Source organism: Fukomys damarensis, unplaced genomic scaffold (genome assembly GCF_012274545.1).
Source record: "Fukomys damarensis isolate Sample0158 unplaced genomic scaffold, DMR_v1.0_HiC HiC_scaffold_16, whole genome shotgun sequence".
Classification (NCBI taxonomy): domain Eukaryota; kingdom Metazoa; phylum Chordata; class Mammalia; order Rodentia; family Bathyergidae; genus Fukomys; species Fukomys damarensis.
Genome location: NW_022900928.1, coordinates 87989952 through 88015793, shown reverse-complemented (window position 1 = coordinate 88015793; position 25842 = coordinate 87989952). Strand labels below are relative to the sequence as shown.

Here is a 25842-nt window from a genome sequence, read left to right as displayed (position 1 = left end):
AGTGGATATACTTTCTTTATTTCATTGAACAACTTTCCTATTATAAGCATTAATTTGTCTTCAATTTGCCTTCTGGAAGGACCTTGAAACAAAGACATCCTAGCAGCCACGAGCCCATAAAGTGCAGACATCTTTTTTTTAACACTACCTTCCACTAAAAGTACCAAGGACCCTTTGGAGCAACAGCTGATTCCAGGGCAGGCACAGAGGAAGTAGAAGGCAATCCAGGAAGACAAGAAGCCCTTATGACATGGAAGGGACAGTCCAGGGACATGGGGGCCATTCTGAAGAGGCACCTGCTGTCCAGGTCTAGGACAATCTGAGCATCAAAATACGGTAATGGAAAATTATGCACTGAATAAAATACAAATCCATGAGTCATACATACCTACAGACAGATAGACAGACATAAGGAGAGATGGAAAATCTCTTTCTGAAAGTAAAATTTCTCCCAACCAGCCAAGGTAAAATTAATGACAAAATTAGGATATCTTTTTGGCAGGCTTGATAGTAATACTTAGGCAAGAAACACCAATTGATGCTAAAGCTAGCAATTGAAAAAGAGATGAGAAAGAAGATATCTACATCAAATGGCTCCCCCAGAGATGCTGATTGCTTAGGAAGGAGGAAATAAACACTTGCTTGAAGTGGAGACTCTGGCATGGCAGTCATGCCTCTACCCCGATGACCAGAGTGTGTGCCATTGGGAAGGACCCCAGCGGCCACGGCACAGGGCCGGAGAAGTGTGACACTTCTGCCAAGCAGCTAAACTTGTATCAGATCAGGAGGAACGCTGGGCAAACTGGAGCCAAGGGGGAGCCACGCAATAGTTAACCTGGGTGCTGCTCCTTCCCGGAAGAAGAGGGGCTAGAGGAGCAGCTCCAGGCTGAGAGGTGGAATGCTGTCTGACTGGGCACTTCCTCTTCCAAAAGGGTGCAAATAAATGCAAATCAATTCTGACTCTTGGCTAATAGTATTGTATTAGAGTTAATTTCCTGATTTTGGAGGTTTGAACTTTCTCCTGAAGACAAGGGCTCCTTCCAGGGGACACCAGCATGGCAGCCAGCAGAGGGCACCCTCCCAGAGATCTTGCCTGTGTCCCGTCACATAACTCCTTCCTGCGCTTGTTGAACTTTTCAGGAAACTTGGATGCCACACATACTTTTCCTTTCTTTGTGGATAGGCTTGATGAGTCACATATTTTTCAGAAGTCAGCAGAGCCCCGGGATTCAGGATTTACTAGCTGCCTGGATCCAGGAGGCTCCGGCTGCAACCGGCAAGTTCAGGTCCAAGGACTTTGGGTTGGCTGAGCCAGGGCCAGTGTGGGTGGGGTGACTCTCATCTTGGGAGGGAGCTGTACCTGCCATGTGTGGCACCCTCTGGGCACAGACCCAGGGCCACTCGTCCAGGTCACAGGGAGCAGCCATATCTTCCCCATGCTCCTAGCTCCGGGCCCTGACCCTCCTCAGGCCACCAGGCTCTACCTGTCTTCAGGTCCTGGCTCTGTCGACCTCCACCCTTGCCTTGCCTTCCCATGGCTGCTCTGAGCTTTGAAGTAGGGGGCAACCCCTGTGACTGGCTGGAAGAAGCATCCTGAAGGTTCCCCACAGGAGGACCAAGATGGAAATTAGCAGAACACACATTAGGGCCTTTTGTGGGATCAACATCCACGTGCGGAAGGCAAAAGGGCAGGGCTGGGTGAGCCCGAGTAGGGGCCTGGACGACCCCAGAGCCCCTCCAAAGGGTTCCGGGGCTGAAGCAGCCATCTGAGCTGTTCTGAGTGGCAGGGTGGCAGGTCCCTTACATTCCTGGGTGAGCAGCTACTGGGGGCAGGCCGGCTGTGGAACACGCAGGGCCTGGGTCAGGGGCTGGCAGTAGGGGACCGAGTCCCTGGATCCTGAAGGAGAAGCACAGGCTGCTCTCAGAAAACATGTGACCCCTGTTTTGAGACCCTTGGAGGATGGAGGGGTCCCCAGGGCAGCTTGGTGGCTTGCAGGGCCAAGGCCCCTCCCAGTCTGCCCAGATTGGTCTTTTACTTAATAGCTGATCTTTTGCCCCTTAGCATTACAAATCCCAGTGTGACCTGTGTGCACCATGAGGGCCCTGCGGGTGGGCACAGGGGCACCCAGTCAGGAGTGGGCACCTTGGTGCCGAGTTCACCTCAGGATGCATCTCTACTCGGGCCAGGATCAAAACTCAGCACTGCAGGCCTAGGTCCCCCGTGCACTTCTAACCTGGGTCCCATCTGTGCCTCTCAGCTCCTGGGCCCGCTCCTGTCCCAGGCAGTGTGGGAGCCCCAGAATCAAAGGACTCCCACGAGCAGGTCTGTACAGGGAGAAGAGCCTTGGAAGAAAGGAAATCAGAGCAGAAGGCCTGAGGAGGGCAGGCAGAGGGGGCAGGTGCTGTCTGGCTGTAGGTACCGGGGTGCTGTATTCACAGCCAGTCTGCGGAGGAGACTCAGTGGCTCCTGCTGGGGGGACCCTGCACTGTCCCCCCCACCTTGTCACTTCTGCCTATCAAGTGTCAGCATCAAGTGTCTGCCTATCAAGAGCAGACCCTGCAGCCTCCTTGAAGGCTAAACTAGCCCTGCCGGGAACACACAAGCAGTGCTCCCCAAGCCTTCACCAATCGGATGACTGCGGATGGAGAAGGTCCTGAGCCCACGCTGCTAGGAGCATGGGACAGATCTGTGCCTATGACCCAGGCTCTGAGCCTCAAAGCCTGGCCCTGCAGTGCTCAAGGTGCCCCGGGGTCCCAGCGTTGCCCACCTACAGCCCCGGGCTCCCGCCACAGCCCCAGTCCCCACACTGCCTTCCATTCTCCCTGCCCTGTTGGGGTGCCGAGGACTGTGGTTACTCAGCTCTGGGTTCCCTGCCAGACTCCCATGGGTGCCTCACCTTTAGACCCCAGAACACATAACTGCAGCCGGATAATCTAGGCATCAGTCACTTCCGTCTTCAGTCTGCAGAGCAGAAGGATCCCTACTCACATGTGAAGCAAACAGCTGTCCTCCTTAAGGACAGCCGCGGAGGGTCAGCGAGGTATCTGCAGCGACCAGCAGCGCCACCCAGACCTCGGCCTGGGACCGATTCACGGGGCCTGGCCCACCCTGCTGGCCTGCTCTGCGCTCAGGCACAATGGGCTCCATTGATGCCGGGGCCGAGCGACTGCCTGTGTTTGTTCTGCGGAGTAAGCTGGGGCAGGGGATCCTCAGTCCCAGAGAGCCCTTGGCATGGAAACTGAAGGCTGGGAGACTCCAAACTAGTCTTAAAAGCTCTAGTTCATTCTTCCCCACGGAGCACAAAATCTTTGCGCTTTATGGGAAAACAGACTTTTATTTGAAAAATAAACTCCAGTTGCTGGGATATAAAGGAAAGGCTGTCTGTGCTCTAAGGCTGAGATGGTGTGAGAGGGACCCAAGTTTTACAAGATAAATAAACTCCCCAGAGCGCATTTGCATTTCAAATGGCTTCCCTGCCAGGGGCCACATGCCGAGTGGGGGTGAAGGGCTGGGCGAAGCTGCCATACTCCAGGTCAGCTCAGTCTTTTTTGAGGGGAGGAGGTGGTGGTTTTTTGAGAGTGGGTCTTGCTTTGTAGTTCAGGCTGACCCTGAATTCACTATGGAGCCCAGGCCGGCCTGGAACTCACAGCAATCCTCCTGCCTCAGCCTCCTGAGTGCTGGAATAACAGGCGTGTGCCACCATACCCAGTGGTCCGCCCATCCTTTATGGAATCTGAGAGTTCTAACTGACCTCCAAACAGAAGATGACAGTCCTTTTGGAGGTTCAAAGTACTCATGACATTGGTCATGGCTGTGAGCTAGTCTTGGAAATCTGAAATTTTCAAAGTCTTCCCTTCCACATCTCTTCCACATGGCCCAGACCCCATGACGCCCTGGGTCCACTCCTCGTCTATGCCCTGCCCAGACCTGCCCAGCAGTCTTCCTGGCTCATCTGCTGTCTGCTGCCAACCCTGGAGGGCAGCATTTTCCAAACTGCAATCTGCTCCCTCCCTCCACCAATGGCACAAAAATCAACCAAGGGTCAGAGAAACCATTCCTAAAGAGAAGAGTTTAAAAAATCCATATAGCTCAGAGTAACTGTCATTTCATTCAAAAGAAAAAGTTTTAAGTTAGCTGTGTAGGTAACTGGATTACAACATCAAATGTATTTCTCAAGTTTCCAGAGCAGGGCGTTTTCAAAACACTGCTGCAATGAATCTACATAGCCTCATTTTCACCTCTCAGCGCTGTAATTTCCCTCCCCGGGGGCAGCATATACACTCCACCTTTGCTTGCCCTGTCCCACCTTGTCCTGTGGTTGTGACCTAGAGTAGCCTTTGGTGTAATTGGAGAAGGTGGCTGTCCAGGTCAGCAACATTTTTTTTTTCCAGAAGAAGAAAGATAATGTCCCAATGCCCCATGTGGTCACTGGGTGTGGACAGCTGCCCACTAAGACAACATGCCATTTATTGCTCAGTGGGAGTGGGGAGAGCTGGCCAAATGCCACCTTGCCCCAGTCTCCAAGAGCCACTGCTACATAATCACAGGATTCTGGAAGACAGCTGCTTCCAAGACTGGAAGCTGTGGCGCCTGGTTCTGACGCTGGGAATTCCTTCTGAGCTACACACTACGCGAGCATGTTGCCTTCCAAGTCCATTTAATATGAGTGCCTCTGCCAGAACCTTTGAGATCTGCAGGAAGAGAAAAAAGGATGCAGGCACCTGAGCTGGAGGACTCAGCCAACCCCAGAGGGAAGACAGGAGACTTAGGTTGCCTTTGCAGAGCTGAAGGCCAGAGCTTTTCTCCTAAGTTTCAGTAGCTTTCCATTCTTCATTGGAGACACTTGCAGCCAGAGATGCTGTGTTCTGCCCAGCTTGGGTGACTGACTGCCAGTGCCCGATCAGAACTGGGGGATCAGGAGCTGTGACTTGGCAGAGCTTGGGGAAATAAGAGGCAAGGGCACGAAAGGTTCAGCACATGATTTTCAGAGACAGGGAGGTAATAGATGCTTATTGCAAGGGAGCATGGGCTGCGAGAATACTTAAAATAACAGTTGTATTTCAGAGCTCTCGAAGGCTGCTCAAGGCAAGGCTTTCCAGAGAAGCTAGGACTAGGAGATCTCCGAGGAACGCTTTATGTCCAGGCTGATTTCAGGGGCCCTTGGCTGTCAACCCTCAAGTCTCTCTTGCCTCTACCCAGCAGCCAGACCAGCCCCTCAGGAAGAGCAAGTTATTTCCCACCTGGCACCCCTGGGCTTCCCATACCGGGAATCAAACCCTAGGATCCTGGCCTCACCACCGGCAGCCTCTCTCGCTCCAGTCTGGTCACCCTGACATGTTCCTAATGGCTCAGGGGATGCTGGCACTGCCATCCTCTCTGCCGGGTGTGCCACACCACACACGTCTACCCCATCCTTGCCCACATCTCCCTTTGCTGACTTCGTACATAACACAGCACCCCGGTATCTTGCTCCTTTGCCCTTTGTAGTACTTGCTACCACACATCTTTGTGCCTGTGGCATCTATCTCCATCTGTGCCCAGGATGTAACTCCCATGAGAGCAGGGACAAGCTTGTTCACGGCTCAAACCCCTGACTGTGGCACTCCGCAGGTTCTCATGAGGCGCACACTAAACGGACACCTTCAATGTCATGTGACCCTCCCCGTCTTGAAATGGCCTGGTCAGGCATGTGGTCTACTGGCCCGCACGCATTGTAACATTATTCTGCCAGGAAGCCAACATCGCCAAGCTGGAAAAGCCCGGGAAGGCTGGCTCTCGCTTCTACCCTGGGCAGGACCGACCAGCTCCAGGCTGAGGCTCACTCAGCACGTGAGGTTATGTCGCCCCCTAGTGGCCATTCGGTTACAAACGCAGAGAAACGGAGGAGCCAAGACTATTCCTTCCCAGGACAATGGGACCCAGACCTGCTCTCTGACCCCACGGTCTCCTAGGAGAGAAGTCAGATGTAAAATGAATTCAGATGACAAAGGCAAAAAGGTAACAAATATGACGGGAATTTTGAAACTTAGAGACTTATCAAGACCCTGTCTCAAAATAAAAAGGGCTGGGGGTATAGCTTAGTCTGAAGTCCCTGGTTCAATCTCCACAACTGCAAGAAACAAACCAAGAACAACAACAACAACAACTACCTGGACAGTCGCTGCCAAAAGACCTCCAACTGTCCCTCCTGGGATGCCCCATCCCATTGTGCAATGCAAAGGTCACCCCCAAAAGGAATCCCCCAGGACAAGGGAGGCCTCTGTCTGGTGCTCCAGCTGAACTCCATCCTGCCCTGCCCCAGTGGTCAGCAGCTGGTACTGGGGATTGAACCCAGAGCCTTTGCACTCAGCTACATCCCCAGCCTTTTTAAATTTTGAGGCAGGGTCTGTCTCCCTAAGTTGCTAGGTTGCCCAGTCTGGGATCAAATTTGTGATCCTCCTGACTCAGCCTCCAATAGCTGCTTAGGATTTTGAGAATGTGAGGAAAAGGGACAGGTGGGCACCAACATCTCAGTACTGATCACAGCCTCTCTGTTTATTAAATAAGCCAGTCAGCCCTCACTTAATCTCGGAATGTGGGTGGTGGGACGCCCACTGGACAGACAGTTGAAATACTCCAGGTCAGAGAAGTGGGGTAGGAGCAACAAGCTCCATGCTTCAAGGACAAATAAAATGAACAGCTGTCTGTGGGATCAGGCTTGCTCCGGTCTGAACATCACCTCAGGGAGCTTCTCTAAAGAAACTGGGCTCCAAGTACCAGTACTGGGATTCTGGGGGAGGGTTTCTGGGCAGTGTGGCCCCCATGGAGGGCCAGCTTTCAGCAGGGCACCCAAGCCAAGTCCCACGTGGCTATAACACCCCACGAGACTCTTGGGCGCTGCTTTGGTCACAGCCTGCGCCTCTTCAGCTGAGACCAGTCCCCGCCAAGGTCACAAGGAAACACCCACTCTGCCCATCTCCCCAGGCTCCTGACACCAATCCTCCACACCCCTGATGGTAAATCGGCCTTTCCCATACACACTATGTACCGGATTGGACAGTCTCCCCGCCAACGTGTGCCCTTTCCAGAACCTTGGGATATGCCTGTTTCTGGAAACAGGGTAATTTCAGACCTATTTAATGTACTGGAGTAGGGCAGGCCCTTAATCCTACACAATCTCCTCAAAAGAAGAGAGAGACACTACCAGCCAGCGATCAGAAGGTCTGCCAGCAACCCAGGCCTGTCCCTTGCACCTTTAGTGGGGTGTGGTCCTGCCTGAACCTCCATCATATTCTTCTGGCCTGGACTCTGACACTGTCTGTATCTTTTAAGCACTGCAGTTTGTGCTGGCAGACCTGGGAAGAGTATACAACCCAATCCTGTTGTAGCTGATGCGGGCCCAACGCCACCTGACAAGAAAGAGCACCCTCCAGCCTGCATGAGGTCCTGGTCCGCTGCTCCATCCAAGAAGAGGGGGCTCAGGACAAAGTACAACTGGCCCTCTGTGTCTTCAGGTTCCACGTCCATGGAACCTGAAGGTTCACCCAACCACAGACCCAAAATACTGTTTTTAAATTGCGCCTGCACTGAGCACGTGCAGCTTTTTTTCTTATCATTATCCCCTAAACAATGCACCATAAAGACAATGTACACAGCACTGGCCTTGCATTAGACATTGTAAGTAACCTGGAGATGATTTAAAGCATTACGAGCAGAGAGTGGAGGTTACCTGCCAACACTACACGAGCAAGGGGCTCACTGATCACCAAGCCACCGACAGCCACCCGACAGGCGGCTTTGGCCCTACCTGGCCAACTGGCTCTAGAGAAGACCCCCAGCAGCCTGGCACCCACCTGAAACCATAGCATCAGTGTCTTACTTTTTCTGGAGCGGGAGAAGAACCTGATGCCCCCGGGTGAGGTAGATGGGTTGGAGTTGGGCGAAGACTCTTTGGATGAGGAGCGGAAGATCCCGCTGAAGCTCATTCGGCGTGGTGAGCGCGGTGGGGACTCCTGGTAGGAGAACGGGAACACAGTTTTGGGAGAGCCCGGGCTGGTCTTGGGTCTCACGGGAGCAGACACGGGGCTGGATGGCCGGGCCTGGGGACCTCTGGAGAAGAGCCCTCTGGAGGGGCTGGCTGAGCCGAGGGGGCTGTCCACCTGCAGGAAGACAACAGATAACAGTAGGGTCTCAGGGCTCCAGGGAGTCTGACCTCTGCCCAGTCCTTGAAGTGACATCATCATCCTCTCATCGAGCAGCTTAGAAACAGCCCTGAGCTCTTCCTTCCACAGAGGTGGCCCCTGATGGTCAAGGTCAGCATTGGCCCCAAGACCAGCCTGCCCCAGCAGCCCCTGACCGTCCTGCCCAACTCTCAGGAAGGGTTCCCAGGAAGCGGAGGAGACCGAAGGAAGTAGGGAGGGGAGAGGCACAGACTGATGCAGTGCTGTTCAATTTGTCCTTCAGGTCTGACTACACAGGAATATGGTTCTTCTTCTTCTTCTTCTTCTTTTTTTTTTTTTGGTACCAGGGATCAAACTTGGGACCTTGGGCTTGTGAGGCAGGTGGTAGAACCACTGAGTTAAGTCCCCAGCTCTTGGAATATGTCTCTTTTGTTCCTTAGCCCCCAGTAGTAAGCACAAATCCCTAGGGTCCAGAATAAAGCAGACACTAAGCTCTAGAGCCTGGGGCTCCATCCTGAGGGTCCCTTCTACTAGATGATTATACTTTTCTTTTTCCTGGCTAAGGCCTGGCTTAAGGCCAGGGACTTAAGTGCTCTAGGCTACCCCTGAGCCACATCCCCAGCCCCACGCTGCTGTGCACATGCCAGGAAGAGCTCAGGAAGAAAGCTAACAGGGCCCAGGCTTTAGAGACTTTATTCACTGATAGTTTCACATTGTAGTTATGGTTTGTAAAATGGTCAGACCCCATAACATTAAGCCGAGGTGCACAGCTGGCAGCCTATGAGGAGAATCCCACATCCCTGCAGCGTAGGCTCAGGAGGTCTCACCTGCAGCCTGGGTGCCAGCCCCCAACCCTTGCTATGTGACCTGGATGTGTTCCTTAGGCTTGCTGCCTCAGTCTCCTCCTCTGTAAAATGAGGACAGTGTATCCTCAGCCTGTAGGGTGGTTAGAATGGGAACTGAGAGCTCACATATGAATGCTGGCACAGGGTAATTTGCAGTCATCATGCAATGCACTGTGTTAATCTGTGGCCATCTTAGGACATCAGGAACACCTCAGTTTTACAGAGGGAAAGGAAAGTAGCTGCCCACAGGGTACATTAGGGCAAGAGTGAAACTCTGGGAATGCTGCACTCTGGGGAACCAGAATCAAGCTTCAAAGCTGGCCAGATCATGTGCAGCCCTTACCGGGCCTCTGTGAATTTTCTTACCACTAGAGGGCGCCCCAAACCTCAAGCTTGCTCAGTTCTGGACAGGCTGGACGCCCTCAGCAGGGTTAACACCTTCTGGGACTACCAACCTCCCCTGTGAATGTTCTATCAGACCCCAAAGAACTGCGCAGTGTGACCACATGAGGTGCGGGACCTGCTCGGCACCAGCCCTTTCCAGTGGCTCTGGAAACAAGAGTAATATGCTACCAAGACCATGTGACTCAAGCCTGCCTTGCTGTAGAGTTCAATCTTCTCTTTTTATGTTCATTCAACATGAATGAGGTAAGAGACAGAGCAAGGAGAAGTAAATAACTGAAAGCTGTCAGATAAGAGTCAAGAAACCAGACAGAGCAAGGACAAGTATGTCAAAATACCAGAAGATAAAAGGTCATCCTGTCCCCCAAGTTCCCCAAGCATTTGCAAACCCTAAAGTGCAGGACCTTGGCCTTCATCCAGTCTCATTTGTGCTGCAGTTTTGACTCCCACAGTGGGCTTGGGCACCGTGACCTCTAAAAACCTAAAAACCTTTCATAATCAAAACCTCCTCTTCCTGCTGGTCAGGTCAAGTCAGGTACTGCATCAGAGCATGACTCCTGTTGGTCCTCAGCTGTAGACCCCCACAATCCCAGGACCTCAGGAGATCCAGTACCTGCCTGTATCAGGCCATGAGCTCTTTTCCCTGGCTGCTTCCACTCTGTAGAGTGGATCTTATTTCTTTTGCTGACTCTCATTACTCTGTCTTAACAAATCTTACTCTTGCTATACTTGCTGAGTGTCCCATTTAGTTATTTTGCTCAGGACACTGAGAACTTGGGAACACCTCCCCTGAGAATCTGCCTGGAGGGTACTCAGTTTAGTTACTATCCTGCCTGCCTCGGGGAATCAGGATAACCTGAAAACCCAAGAAGAACCAGAGAGGAGCCAGAGGTATACACAGGGCCAGCATAAGTGAGTGGCATACAGTCTTGTAGTCCTGTCCCACCGAAGGTTCCCGAGTCAGGAGAATGACGCCTGAGTGTACTTCTGCGTGGCACCTGGATGTGCTGACATCACACCTGTGTCTCCACATCTGCCTCAAGGACTTGGGCCAGCACATCCTGCAGGGATTCCACAGTGATTTCATTCAGTTGACAGGGCCAAAGGTCAGCACAGTTACCAGCCCTGGCCAGCGAAGGGGGAGAGGTTCTGCGAATAGGGTGTCTCATCCAACGTCACACAGGAGGTCACGGTCAGGAATGACAAACAGAGGAGGTAGTGATGGTCCCAGGATCGAGGCACAGAGGGAAGAAAATCCACGGCCTCTCAGTGGGTCATGCATACCAGGACCGTCCACGGTGCCCTAGGCCGGGTGGTGGAGCAGAGGCAGCAGTACACTAAAGGTCCCTATAGTGAGAGCCGAGGAAGGGGACCTTCCTCTTCCCTGTGCCCCTGAGCTGCTGTTTGGAACTGCGCAGACAGACACCAGAAGTTTCTGGACAGAGTGTGTTGTGCAACAGAACTGCTGCCTCTTGAGGAGGAGCCCAAAAATGAGGAGCCAGGAGCCATGGCAGCTGGGAACGTGTGTCACTGGACACTGAGCCTGGAGTGGTCAACAGCTCAGAGAGCAGAGCCAGAGGCCTGCTGGGGCCACACATGGGTGCTCAGCCGGGCAGCCAGCAAAGATGTTCAGTCACTACTGCCTAAGAGGGCAGGGCTCCCTAAAGGTGGGGATCTTTTTTTTTTCCCCCTTAGACCATGTTTGCAGTACATAATGGTTATATTCCTTGTGTGGAGTTGGTCCATGTGCATAGCACAACTTAATTCTTTTTTCTTCTCCTCCCCTCTCCCTTCATCTCTTGGCCCCTTTCCCATTTGCAAAAGATCTATCTCCCTGTTTCCTATTATCTATCTTTTATTTTGTTCTTTATTTATACTCTGGGTTTCTCAAATAAGAGAAGCCATTGATATTGTAGCTGTGTGTCTGATTTATTTCACTTAACATCGTGGGCTCAACGTGCACCCATTTTCCTACAAATGACCCAAGTTTATCCTTCTTTATGGTAGAGTAGTATTCCATCGTGCATGGGGATTTGATCACAAGCACAAAGATGCAGAAGAAAGCCAGAAGGGCCAGGAGGCACTTCCCTGAATGGGCCTGTCCCTCAGCCTGAGGTTTAGGAGATGCCCATCCAGTCTAGGCTGTTTGAACATCAAGCAACCTGGATGCAGGCCTGGCTCACCTATGATGCGGTACTATGACCAAGGGAAAGAGTTTCCTTCATTTTCAAGTTCTTTTCTCATCTAAATGCCTGTGGAGGGGTGGTACAGGGCTCCAGGACCCTTGCACAAACCCAGGAAGAGACTCCCAGGAATGGGGGAGGCGAATATTTTCCATCAAGCTGGTGGGATGGAGATGTGCTGTTAGATTTAAATTAATTTAAGCAAAAGTAAGAGCTAGAATCCTATCTGCCTTTGACCTTGAGCTCACAGCTGCAACTCCCACCCATCTCTACTTGCGTGTGTGGAAGGGGCTGGAGGCCTCGTGTGGGGTGTGTCATAAATCCAAAGAGTCTTGAGGCAGACTTTGTCATAGCCGCTCTGCCCATTCCCCCTCTGGTTCCCCACCATCGCCCATCCTTGGGGACAGCAGTGGCTTGGGCACCCCCTCCTTCCCTCCTCTCTGCTGTGGGAGCCCAGCAGCACCCCCACGGTGACATGCTCACAAGGAGCAGGAGGTCAGCAGGATCTGACCAGGGGCCCGCTCTCCCGGGCCTGCTCATTGGAACTGGGATGCCCACATGCAGGGACAGTTGGGCTGGGGAGGGGATAAGGCTTTGTGGGCAATTTGGAAATTATTAGAGGTAGGGTGGTCACCTCACGCTGCCTACCAAAACTGGGGTTTGCACGGCAACTACATTCGAGGTTCCTGGCATCTGTGGGTGGTCCCAGGATGGGGGTACTGTCTGCCCTGCAGTCTTGGCTGTGGTGCAAGTGGGACGGCCTAGGAAACCCCAGGCAGCAAGGTCCATGAGAACACAGCTGTTTCCCTCTGCTCCCCTGCCCAGAGCACAAACACTGTGTGCAGAGGGCCGGCTGCCGGGAGGGAGAGTTTCAGGAGAACAGTGCTCTCTGAAGGAGGTGGCACTGCTGGGCCAGGGCTCTGGGGAGGCCGGGCTGATCTGCTGATCATGATCAGGCTGCCTGCTTCAAGCAAGACAGGGCAGGTATTGAGCCAATGGCTCTCTGCAGGCCCATGCCAGTTTGCTGATTGCATTTATGTAACTGAACACATTCAGAGACCAGATCTGCCTTTTCTAGTGGTGGGAGTCGTCATCCTGGGCCTGTGTACATGTACTCCGGTTCCCACACAGCACCAAGCACTGTCCAGCCCTCCCTGCTGCAGGCTCTGTAGGTGGCCAGAGGCCTAGGGAGGACTTCCTGCCTGGCCTTTGCCCCACCTCCACGTCCTGACTCCAGGAGAAGCCCACCAGGCTTCCTCATCTCCCCTCCTTGCTGTGGCCACCCCCACCCCACACTCCAAAGCCCCTGACCCTCCATGGCCAGCAGCCTCAGTTTCTTGCTGGAAGAGAAATGGAGCGGGGGGAGGGAGAACAGCATTCAAGAGAGGATGGGACAGTGGGGGGGGCTGGCACTGCTGAGCACAGCGGGAACACAGGGGCAAGGTTGTCTCTGGCTCCACCTGCCTCTGCTGCCCACAGCGCACTTGTACAGCTTCAGGAAAGGACCCGACCTACCTTACGGGAGGAATGCTTTTCCGAACTATCCAGGTCTCCATCGAGGAGTGGCATGGCAAAGGAACTCAGATCCTAGGAGAGAGAAGAAGGGAGAGGTCGTGTCAGTGACAGCGGTCCCCAGGGGTACTCAAGATCCTAAGGAGTTCACCGCTCCTCCCCAAACCCTCTTCCTAAGGACCAACAGGAAGAAAGGTCTTGGATGGCACACGGGAGACTAAGGTCAGCCGTCTCCTTCAAAGGTGCTGGCCACTCTCCATGTGTCCTAGGACACAGCAGTCACCACCTCCTGCCACCCCAAGGAAAGGGAGGAAGAAAGGCTGGGCACAGAGGGGAAAGGAGGCAGCAGGTGGGGGCATGGAGGACCCATCTGGGGATGACTGGGGCAGTGGCTGATGGACAGGATCTCATGACTGGCCCAGGGAGGTGCCATGTCCTTTGGGAGGACGGCATCAGAGCAACCAGGACAGGTGAGTGACACAGTGCTCAAGGCGGACGAGATGGGGACTAAGGCAGAACAAGAAGGGCACTCATCACACACTCATCCTGTGTGCCACGGAGGGGCCATTCTGTGTACAGTGTACAGTTCGGTGGTGTTAGGTACACTCACATTGTGTGCCTCTGGCACTAGTCACTTCTGGAACTTTTCCATCTGCCCCCCTTCCACACTTAGTCCCAGCTCTGGCCAGCAACTTCTACTCTGTCTCTGTGGACTGGACAGTGCTAGAGACCTCGCATGAGAGGGATCAGTGTTTGCCCTTCTGTGTCCGGCTGGTGTGACTTAGCACCATGACTTCAAGGTGCATCCGTGGGTGAGAATGTTACTTGTGCTACAGCTTGGGTCAGAATTTCCTTCCTTTTTAATGCCAGGTGCTCTCCCACTGTCTGGATAGACTGCATCTTGTCTACTCATTCATTAATTGGCAGACACTGGGGTTACTTCTACCTTTTGGCTCTTGTAAATAACGCTGCTGTGGACATGAGTGGCGTGGGCTGAGTCGTGCCGCTCCCACCACCCCACCACCCAAAACTCCAAAAACTCCAACAGTTGAAATCCTAGGCCTCAGCACCTCAGCAAGTGAATGCATATTGAGACTGGGTCCTGGAAGAGGTCGTGGGGGTGGGTCCTAATCTAACTTGATGAGAGGAGATCAGGACACAGAAATGCATGGGGATAGCCATGTGAGGACATGGGGACAGTGCCATCTCCTAGCCAAGGAGAAGGCTCAAGGGAAACCCCTCCAGCTGAGTTCAGACTTCTGGCCTACAGAGCTGCTGTTAAGCCACCCAGACTATGGCACTTGGTGGTGGCCGCCCCAGCACACAGGCAGGGTTACAAGTATCTCTTCACGACCGTACTTCCAACTCTTCTGAGTGTGTACTTGGAAGTGGAACTGCTGGACATCAGGTCATTCTAGCTTAAAACTTTTTGAGGCATCATTCTACCCCTTTTTAATTTCACAGCAGCTTTGCCACTCTCCCCTTTCCACTCACAGGGCACCAAGATCTCAATTTCTCCACATCCTTAACACTTGCTGTGCTCTGTGGGTTTGTACTGTAGCCATCTTAGTGAGTGCGAGGTGGCATCTCATGGTGATATTCATTTGCATTTTCCTGATGAATAATGATGTGGAGCATCTTTCATGTGCTCATGTCAGTAAAATGTCTATTCTAATCCCTTGTCCAGTTTTAATCAGATTATTTGTTGTTGAGTTGTAGGAATTCTCCATACATGCTGAATCTTAACCCTTTACCAGATATGTGACTTGCAAACATCTCCTTATTTGGTGGGTTACCTTTTCACTCCACTAGCTATCTTTGGATGCAGGTAAGTCTTTGATTTGATAAATGTATCTGTTTTTCCTTCTGTTCCCTGCAGTGATGGTGTTGCATCCAAGAAATCCTAGCCAAGGTCAATGTCCCAAGGCTTTTTCCTATGCTTCTTTCTAATATACACTTGGCTAATATACACTTGGGTTAATTTTGAGTTAGTTCTTGAACGTGGTGTGAGGTCAGGCTTCAAATCCATTCCTTCCCATGTGGATACAGAATATCTCCAACACTATTTATTACAAAGCCTGCCTTCTCCCCACTGAATGGTCCCGGTGCCCTTGTGAAAAGTCATCTGGGCATAAATGTGATGGTTTAATTCTGGGCTCTCTGTTCATTTCTGCTGGTTGTTTTTTTTTTAATGCCAGTAACACACTAAACACACTATTTTTTATTTACTTGTAACTTTCTAATAAGTTTGACATTAGAAAGAGTGAGACTTTCAACTTTTTTTTCTCTTTTTCAAGATTTTTTTTTTGGCTATTCTGGGTCCTTTGAAATTCCATTGGAATTGTAGGGTAGATTTTTAAAAAAACAAAAACAAGAGCCTCCATTAGACTTCTGATACAGATTGTATTTTGCAGATAGAGCACTTCGAATAGTACCATCTTAATGACACTGTATTTCTATCCATGAACATGAGATGCATTTTCATTCACCTTTGTTCATCTCCTTCAGCAATGTTTTACAGTTTTCTGTGTATTTAACCTTCACCTGAGGTGCCCTCCAGTCCACACCGGCACCTTCTCTCACCTCACTCTCTCCCAGGTCAACTAACTGTTCTCCAGACTTTTCAGCCTTCCCTGTCTCAATCCACCCTCTTCTTGAAAAGGGATCCCTGAAAATTGGAGTCAGCCCCTCTGCTGGGGCCCAGGGACTCTGCCCCAACCTCGGCGCGAGTGGCTTCCAGGCCTCCATGCTCGGACCTCTAGTGTCCTTTATACTCGAGGTTCTCAGCCCTGGCTGAATGTTGAGGTCACCTGGGGAGCTTATGTCCTGCTGCAGGTAAAGGCCCTGCTCCAGCTGTTGCTGGGGAATTCTCCAGGCCAACACGGAGAGGAGCTCTCCTCTGGGCCTGCACACTCCACTCCAGGCTCCATGGATTTACTGACCTCTGCAACTATATCTCTGATGTGCTCCGCATACCTTTCTTCCAGCGCTGGAAACCACCTGCAGTTTCCCAAACGCAGCACTGTGTCGGTGGACATACTGCCTGGATGCCACCTCAACTCCTCAGGTGCCTCAGTCTGAGGTCACTCTTTCGACACCACCTACTCCATCCCAGGGAGATGGCCTTGCTCTGGGGGACAGCTGTGATCTCCAATCCCAGCCCCAGCACAATCCGGGCCCAGGGCAAAGCATGAATGTCCCCTGTGGGCTTCCATTCAACACTCCAGCTTCACTTTCTCAAGGCACGGTTCTTGCTATTTCTGATCCCCATTCCCCAGATAATGGTTCACACAGCAAACTCCTTTATGTCCTGCAGAACACAATTCAAATATCTCTGATTGGTCACACCTTCGGGCAGAATTAATTCCTCTCTTCTCTGTGTCCCCAGAACCTTAGACAAGCCTTACTACAGGGCATGTGGCACTGTGCTGTTTCCATCTGCCAGGCTGTTTCTCTAAGGAGACTGAATCCATCCAGGCCAAGGGAAAAATATTCCCTTCTTACTCTCTGCATCACACTGTGCCTGGGGGATAGCAGGTTCCAAATGTGTCTGAACGATCAGTCCTGCACCAAGCACCCATTGCCCAGCTGCTGGCATGGGGGACAGATCACCAGGAAGCGAGGGGGACCAGGGTGGTCCGATTTTTACAAGCATGCTCTTCTCTGGTTTCTAGTAATCACAGCCTCTAGCATCTGCTTAGTTCCACACTTGAAAGCCTGTCCACAAATACTCACTGCTTCTCACAAGACAACCCTGGGAAGTACAAAGTTTTAGCACCAGGACCACAGTGACTCACAGCCCCCAGATGTCTGCACCATGGAGCCGTGGGCGCTGTCGCTGCAGGTGTCTCCACTGGAGGGGGCTGCGGCAGGTCCCATGGTGCCATTTCCGCCCACAGAGAGCTTTGGGAAGTATCCGGTCAGGCTGACTGCAGGAGCTGCTCCTTGGGCGCTGTGCCTGGTGGAACCGCCCAGCTGGGAAATCCTTGGAGTCCTTGGCACAGGGGCTGGCTTTGCTGGAAGGATCCCCTGCCCCACATTCCAGGACTCGAATGGGGGCTCTCATCTCCCAGCACTCACCAAGAAAGGCTGCACACCCTGGGGGCCGCTGTGGGAGAACCACTCCTTGTAACTATGGCAACAGAGCCATTAGATCTGGAATAAGTGGCCCTGGCCTCTCCCAGCAGCCAACCATCAGGAAGGCCCGTGGCTCCTGGAGTTTGCCCTGTTCACTGTTCTGAATTCAAAACTCCTACCCGAGCTTCCAGCTTCCCTCACTGCTGCTAAGGACATGATGCCTGCCAGGGACGGCCTCGGGGCTCTCAGGTTGCAGGGCTGCACACCATGGGTGTCAGCCCTGGATCACATGTTCTGGGGATGACAGTCAGGGTCTTTGGGGAAAGTGAGTTTTCAGGACTTGGACAGATAAACTCACCTACCAGGGAGCCATCAGGACCAACGAGAATGGCCCCAGCTTGGAGGACATTCCTGAGACATACGCTGACCTTAAGAGCAGCTCACATAACCCTCCCCCTGCCTGTCCCTAGAAATCCAGGCAACGTCAAAGTGACATCGGAGCCATCCTGGGTCTGACTCTAGCAGGCCGTTCTCCCAATTTGCCAGGTGTTGCCTGGCTGAGTCCTGGCAGCAGCTCGCCCCCGTGGAAAGGAAGTGGTGCCATCACAGTCCACAGACGAAGACTCTGAGGTCAGAGGGCTTTGGGCCATTTGCCCAGCACTGTGCTCCCTGACAGCAGCAAGCAGGTCTCTCTGCTGCTAGTTCAGAGCTTTGTACTGGACGCCGACACCGCCTCCTCCTTGGGGTGGCTCACTTTCGGGGGCAGAGGCTGTGAAGACCTGAAGCTCTCCTGTGCCAAGCAAGGATCCTGGACACCTACGACCTCAGGGAAGAACGAAGGAGGGCTGAAGATTTGTGTGGCTCTGAGAGTCCTTCCCAATCCACTCAGGATACTTTGGCTTTCTGTTCTTTGTAGTGATGCTGATCCCCCCACCAACGCCATCAGGTCTCATTCCAACAGTGTCTTGCACAGTTTGGAGTTTTAAATACAGCTTCACCAAACCTTCTGCTTATCCCAGTATCTTCCCATAGGGTAAAGGAACTGGCAATGTCTACGGCCAGATAACTAGGGATGCCTCGAAGGACCAGGCCCATTTTGTGCTTAACCTGGCTGGTGGGTACAAGCAGGAGCATAGCAAACAGATACAGCTGGTCTTTCTGAGTCTGATGCTCTGTCTCTCAGAACTCTGCTGTTGTTGAAGCTGGAAACCCAGGAGGCCCGATAAAAGTGCAAACACAGGACAAACAGAACAGCTGCCAGTGTTGGGGTCCAAGGCCCCCACTTTGGGGCAAGCACAGGGCTTTAGATTCATGTTTGATTCCTACTGGGAAAGAATACATCCCACGTGACTTCATCTTCCAACCCTCGGAGTGGATCCAGGAAGGCAGGCACCACCTGGAGCTGCCCTGGGCTGGGATTCACGAGTCAGGCCCACTCCTAGGCACTTGGGTGAGCCCCGTGTCCTCCAGGAATCCAAGGACCTGGCTGCTCTCGAAGACTGAGCAGGGGGCAGAGTTCAGGCCCCGCTTCATTGTTTACTTGGATAACCTGGCATGTCGGAATGTCGGCTTCCTAGCTGCCCAATGACAGGGTTTAGCTAGATAACTTCTGAGGATGGCTCTCAGCTCACAGTCTGTTTTCTGCCTGAGAGGAACATCAGGAGGACTGAGAAGGATGGAGTGTTTTAAAGCTGTGCTACAAGATTCAGAATGGAAGCGTCTTCCACCCTGTAGCTTGGTCACCAGGACAATTTCTCCCAACCTAAACTACTGAGTAGGTTTTGGAAGCCGTGGACTTTTGGACAGTGTTTCTGTGAACCTGGGATGGAGGAGCATCCCCCTCTGCCTCCATGATTCTTGGCAGAGGGAGAAGTTACAGCCCAGCTGCGTCCTGCCTCTCCACCTGGCTGTCTGGTGCAGCTTCTTAAATTCACACCTGCTTCTCAGTTGCTGTCTGAAGTCCTCTGCAGACCTTGGCCATCAGTGCAAATGTTGGAAAGTCCTAGCAGATGCTCATCATGATTCCAGAAAGTGGGATTCCCTCTAGACCTCTCTCCCTGGCCACCTTGCATCCCCCTCAGTCATGGACACAGTAGGCTCTAATGATGCTGAATCTAAGCTGTCGTGTTTTTTTTTTGTTGTTGTTGTTGTTTGTTTGTGTTTTTTTTGAGACAGGGTCTCATTATGTAGCTGAGACTGACCTGGAACTCACTATGTAGCCCAGGCTGGTCTTGAACTCACAGCGATCCTCCTACCTCAGCCTCCCTCTAAGCTGTCTTTGTGGCTCAAAGTCCGCCTCTCATGGCGATGGCCTTGGAAAGTCCCTCAAGTAAGAAACACAAAGGACACATCCTCTTTGGGGCAGCCTTGCACAACCCCCCCATCCATCAAGTGGGCAGTTCTTAGTACTAATGGGCAGCAGGAGGTGACCAGAGCCACAGTCAATTGGAGTCTCTGAGAAACACCCATGTTATATAATCACCCTCGGCAAAATAAGGAACAAATACGGAATCCCTGGAACCAGGCAACGGGAACAATAAGGCCAAAGGAGGGACAGCCTGAACTTGACTTTAGAAAAGTTCCAGGACAATTTATTTTCTGCAGAGGACATCTGGTTTCTGATTGAAGTATCCAGACATCCTGATGTAAAAAAGAAGGCTATCTTTCATCCCTGTGGCCACCTCTACCTGGAGGCACTGATGCACCCCAGGCTTTAAGAATGGCTGCTGTTACACCACCAGTGTCCCCACTTGCTCACCAACCCAGCTCCACCAGTGGCTTCTCTAGCTTGCCAGCAGCACCCAAAACTGAATCCCCTGTAACTCTAACCTTACAGGACTCTTGAGCCTGAGCCTGAGCTCCTCCCCCAGCCCTCTGCTGACATCTTCCCTGTACTTAGCACAGCTTTTTAGTCCCTGGAGCCTCCATTTCTGATCTGTAAACCCACAGCTCAGAGTGGGGGTTGTGACAACCAGACAGGGTGGTATACACGTAGGTGCTTCCCCAAGTGTGTGTTCTCACACCAGCAGGGCCAAGGATAACCAGACCAGATGTCCCAATGCCCAGGACAGTCTCTCATGCTCAAGCCCAGCCTCTGGTCATGCTAAGAGACTCCCAACACATGGGCTGCCCTCCCCCGGCATTAGCAAGCTGCCTCCCTCTCCCAAGCCACAGGCACGGTAATTAATGGCTCTCAGGGAGACAGACTCTAAAGAGGGGCTGCAGGGTGTGGCTCCCAGTCAGAGTTTCGAGCAACTTCTGCTCTGTAAAAGCTTGATAGGACCTCGGTCTCCTCATGTGGTGGCTGAGCATGCTGTGCTCAGGGGCAGGGCCCTTATGACCTCCCCTGTGTTAGTCAAGCTGGGGGACACCCCCACCCATGTTCCCAGGCCCCAAAATGTCTTCATAGGCAACTGTTCCAGGTAGGGTTGACTCTAGGCTCTGCTACCCTGAGGATCAGCTTCTCGTCTTCTCCCAGACTGTCTGGGTTCCCCGAGGGAGGCCACAGGGGACTGGGTGGCTCACAGTCCACGAGGAGGGAGATGAGGGGCCACAGAAGCTCCAGGCTACTTGGGTGCAGCATCTAAGCTGCATGATCTGTGTAGCCACCTCCCATGGCCCCCCTCCTACAGGCCCCCCAGGGCTTTGTGCGGCCCAGCACAGGACATGTGCTGCCTTGACTTGCCTGCCTCACACATGGCTCCATGGGAACCAGCTTTCCCCAAGCTCTTGGCCACCATTTTTCAAACTGATGGCCCCAACCCATCCCTGAATCCTAAAATCTATTTAGCACATTGCATGGCTACCAAGTCAGAATAAAAATAAGAATGCATTGCAATGTTTCATGTCTCAGTTATTCACGTGCATGTGTGCATACACATAGGGAACCAATGTCCTACTTCTCTTTTTTCTTAAGTCTAAGGATTGAACCCAGTACCTTTACCCTGAGCTACACCCCTAGCCCTTTTATAAAAAATTTATTTATTTCAAGACAGGGTCTCGCTAAGTCACTGAACTGAACAGGCTGGGCTCGAACTTTCAATCCTCCTACCTTAGCCTTCCAGAGTGCTGGGATTACAGGTGTGCACCACCATGCCCAGCTAAATGCACTACTTCTTACTGTGCTGTGGCTGACAAAGTTTAGATGAGCTTTGGGACTGTAAAGGTAGATTCCAGGGAACAGAGAGCAGCGGAGCACCCTTCCCAAGCACCCTAAGATCTGCAGGAAGAAGAAGGCCATGTTTCCTTCTCCCGGCTGGTGCTCTCAGAACCCTCTGTGCCTAGAAACATGCACAGAGTGAAGACTCACCACTCACATCCCTTATCACAGGGGAAGTGGCGAGTACTTCCCTCCCTCCTCTGCTTCTGTCTGCCCCTCCACTCCTCCTAGGACCTGTGACTTGGGCTCTGCTGCTCTGATCCACCAGGCAGCTTGGCTTCTGCCAACCCATTTTCCCAGGCCACTCCTAACCCGGAGTAGCAGACACACCCACAGGGACAACTCCTACACCCAGACCCCTGTCATTCTGATCCTGCTTGGCCGGGCTGCCCAGGTCCTTTCACTTCTGATTTCTACACCCAGCGCATCAGGCAGTCATCAAGATCACACTTAGAAACAGTCTCCAAAGTTCTCCTGGTTCCTTATGTCACAGGTAGGGTAGCAGATGTTTCACGAGTGTCCAGCGAGTCACTCAGAGCCATGGGGTAGAGTCGGGACCCAGTGAGGATCATACCCTGGTCTTATAATTTCTAGCTGGGGTCTCTTTCCAGCTGATTTGGACTTAAGTTTCCATAACATAAGATAATAGTGGCTACACCTTTCAGAGCGGTGGAGGCCAGCTGCTCAGAGCACTCAGATGACATCAGTCAGGGTGACAGTCAGAGCAGAGCCTCTCGCTTAAGTCCTATTGGCAGCTCTATCCATCCTTGGTTCCAAGTCACCCTTCTCTGTCATGTCATCTTTGTGCGAATTTACTACTTCGGAACTCTTCAAGAGCAGCTGCCCCAAGAACTTCCCAGGAACCCCAGAATCATCATGGCCTCCTTCAGATTGAAGGTCGGGGGTCACAGGGGTCCCCAGGCCACAGTTTAGACAGCACAGGGAGACCAGACAGGTCTGGGAGATGAGGTTGGGGACCCCAGGGCCGTGGGTTCATCTTGGCACAGATTGCTCTGAGGTACGATGATGAGACAAATGCCGACAGGAACTGAAGCGGCTGGGGGGAGGAGGGCAGGGTAACGGGAGGTGGCACTGTTCTGTATGTCGCCGAAAGGAGGACTCTTGACCTTGCACATGTGTCCAAACCCACAGAGTGCACAGCACCAAGAGTGAGCCCTGATGTCAACAAGGGCTGTAGTGAATAAAGATGTCACTTATATCAACCTAGCACACGAATGCAAGATGTCACCAACACCAGAAACTGAAGGAGCTGGGGAGGGGTCACAGGGGATGTGCTATACTTTCTGCTCGATTATTCTGTAAATATGATGTCATGGTTTGGGTTTAGATGTCTCCCCAAAGCCTCGTGATCATAGGGTCTTTTACAGAGGTGGCTAAATCTAGAGTGTGGGAAGCTGGGATTAAGGGCACTTGATTACTAAACAAGTACCCTGATTGGTTGGGTGTCACTCTAATCCTGGTAGTCTGGATAAGATAAAAGGGGCAGAAAGACACTGTTAAATTTTCCTTGTTGCTTTTTCTTTTTTTTTTGAGACAGGGTCTTCCTATGTAGTTCAGGCTGGCCTTGAACTTACTATGTAGCCTAGGAAGGCCTCAAACTCATGGCAATCCTCCTGCCTCAGCCTTCAGAGTGCTGAGATTATAGGCATGTACCACCACATCCGGCTTCCTTGCTTTTACTACCTTCTGGCCACCATGAATGGTTTCTCCTCTGCAAGTCCTTTCTGCCATGCTACTCTGCCTTGGAGCCAGCTGATTATGGACTAAAACCTCTACAAACTGTGAACTAAATAAACCTTTCCTCTCTTAACTTGTGAAAGTTGGGTATTTTGTCTCAGCAATGAGAGATATAACTAAGACACTTAAAATGCTCATCCTCCCCCCAAAAATGTATTAATTAAAAAAAAAGAAAAGACAAACAATGGAAACAAATGGGCAGAGATGGCCTCCATTCCACCTGCCACCCAGTCACTATCCCCAGCCCAGACCACCCACCTGCAGTCATCACTGCAGGAGAGGACGGGGACCAACTGGGGCCCTGCCGGAGCTCCTCAGAGATGTCCATGGTCCTCGGTCCACTAGGGGACAGGAATTGGAGAGGCTAGGTCACCACATGTCCACATCCCAGGTCCTTTCCGAAGGCAGGGGACAGGCATGTTCTCATACCAGGCTCAGGGTCAGGAAGCCATGGGATTCTGGCCAGGGTCAGCCCTCTGCAGACAAGATGAATGAGACACTGACTGCTTGCTCTTGGGGTTGGGCAGCCAGGAAGCCAGGGACAAGGGTCTGAGTAGCGGGTCTAACCTCACAGGCCAGGCCCACGCTTGGGGGTAATGTTGAGGGCTCCTGTCTTCCTGCTCAGAATAGAGGCCAAGTACCACCTGCAGCCCAGCATGTCCCGGGTGGGGGACAGATGACAGCACACTGTGCAGCTGATTTACTGGTGGTGACCAAGGGGGACAGAGTAACTTGGTTTCCTGGTGGGAGACTGGAGCTGTAAATCATGCTGCTAATGAATCCAAACAAGGGAATTTGCAAGGTTGTTTTGATTTCTATTTTTTGTTTTTGCTGCCAACAAACCCATTTGGAGGCGCTGGTTACATAAAGAGGAGAGGGAGGGAAATGCTGGGGTGTGAAGCCAAAGACACCAGGCAAGCAGGGGTGTCTCAGTCCAGCTGCTGCTCCAGTGGGGAGTCAGGTACAAAAAACAGGGGCTTGTTTGCAGCTGTGCTTTGTTAAGGAAGAAAATGTCTTGCTCCTCACCTCCTGGGGACTGGGGTGAAGGTCATCTCTTGGGACAGAGTTGAGACCTGATCTCTGAGATGTCCTTGTCCCATTGGGCCAGTGGCTCCATGACTGTTCTGTGGGTGGGCTTGGGAAAGACCTTCCTAGAGAAAGTCCCCAGCCTTTGTCACCCACGCCCCATTAGAGGAGCCTAGGGTCTTTAATCCTCACTGAAGAGAAGCACAGAGGACTCTCCTGGAGCCAGAGGAACCCGGGCAGGGGGGTCCCCAGCAGTGCCAGCACTTACAGTCTCATTTTTGGTTATCATTGGTCATTATGGTTTGAATGTGTCCCCCAAAAGTCCATGTGCTGCAAACTTAACTCTCAAATTCATGTGTTAATGGGATACAGAGGTGGGCCTTAGGATTAGATTAGGATTAAATGACACGGGTAGGGTGGGGATCCCATGGTGGCCATCATGGCTTTGTAAGAAGACAGCTCTGAGCCAGCACACCTGCCTTCTTGCCACAGGACGCCCCACCACAACAGGATGCAGCACGAGGCCCTTGCCAGATATTAAGCAGATGTAGTGCCGTGCCCTCAGCCTTCCCAGACTCCAGAACTGTGAGCCACATAGATCTTTACTCTTTATACATCGCCCAGGCTTAGTGTTTCATTACAGCAGCACAAAGGGGAGTTAGGCCCCAGCAAGTCTTGGAAGATTTCTGAACTATGTACATTTGCCTGTGTGACAAGGTTCTGGGGAAAATGCCTTCCACTTGCACCAAGGGGCTCCATATCCCAGGTCCTTGTGCCTGACTGGAATCTGTCTAGACAGCCATGGGAGACTGACATTTCCCAAAGACCTGTTTTTAAACTGATCTGGGAGATCCAGGAAGAAGGGGAGGGTCCCAGGCAGGGAAAGTAGAGCTGTCCAGGGCTGTTCCCAGCTGTTCCCCTCTGGGTTTGCACGCAGCCCTATGATCCTGGTTTACAGGACTGAAAGATCACAGTGGGTCAGTTCTCCCTCCACTGTGTGCCTGGAGAAAAGAGCAGCACTTTGTTGGCTGCAATCTCAGAGGTTGCCCACTCCCTGCAGAAGTCCCACGCTCCTTGCCAGGCACCTGATGCACCCAGGATGCAGCAGCCCTGGCCTCAACCTCCCCCTGCTCCTCCTCTACTCTGCTGCAGCAGCCAGTTGACACATACCCTGGGCTGGGACCTGCTGAGGCCGCTGTTATTTTCATAGTGCTGGCTTTCACATGCCACAGGTTCCAAGTTATTATATATAGGCAATCGATAGGAGCCAGGATTCCCTACACAGTGACTATTTGCAATCAAGAACATTTTGCATAGAAATTTAAAATGGTATGTGTCATATTAGAGTTCAAGGACACATTGTCAGAGTTATCAAGGATTTTTCTCCTTTTATTTTATTTATTTTGTTTGAGACAGGGTCTGACTATGTAGTCCAGGCTGGACTTGAACTCACTGTGTAGTGTAGACCAGTCTGGCCTTGAATTTACAGCAGTTCTCCTGTTTCAGCCTCCAGAATGCTACACCAGATTACATGCATGTGCCACCACGTTCTTCTTTTTCTCCTTTTAATTAAAGAGACCCTCTAAGACACGGTGGTGCACAACTGTAATCCCAAGCACCCTGGGAGGCTGATGCAGGAGGAACACAAATTCAAAGTTGCCCAGCCTGGTGGTTTAGTGAGACCTTGTCTCAAAATTTGAAAAAAAAAAAAAAAAAAAAA

At 52.1% G+C, this 25842-nt stretch overlaps 1 protein-coding gene across 1 annotated transcript in view; it reads right to left on the bottom strand.

Annotated features, from left to right (window-relative positions):
- The window catches only part of Prkag2 (protein kinase AMP-activated non-catalytic subunit gamma 2), a 243229-nt gene that overhangs the window by 159772 nt on the left and 57615 nt on the right, over positions 1-25842 (bottom strand). Inside the window, exons 2-3 of the mRNA XM_033763960.1 lie at positions 13106-13177; positions 7860-8139 (exon numbers count right to left, since the gene is read on the bottom strand). Of these exons, the coding sequence (XP_033619851.1) occupies positions 7860-8139; positions 13106-13177 (352 nt within the window). The remainder of the gene's footprint in view (positions 1-7859; positions 8140-13105; positions 13178-25842) is intronic.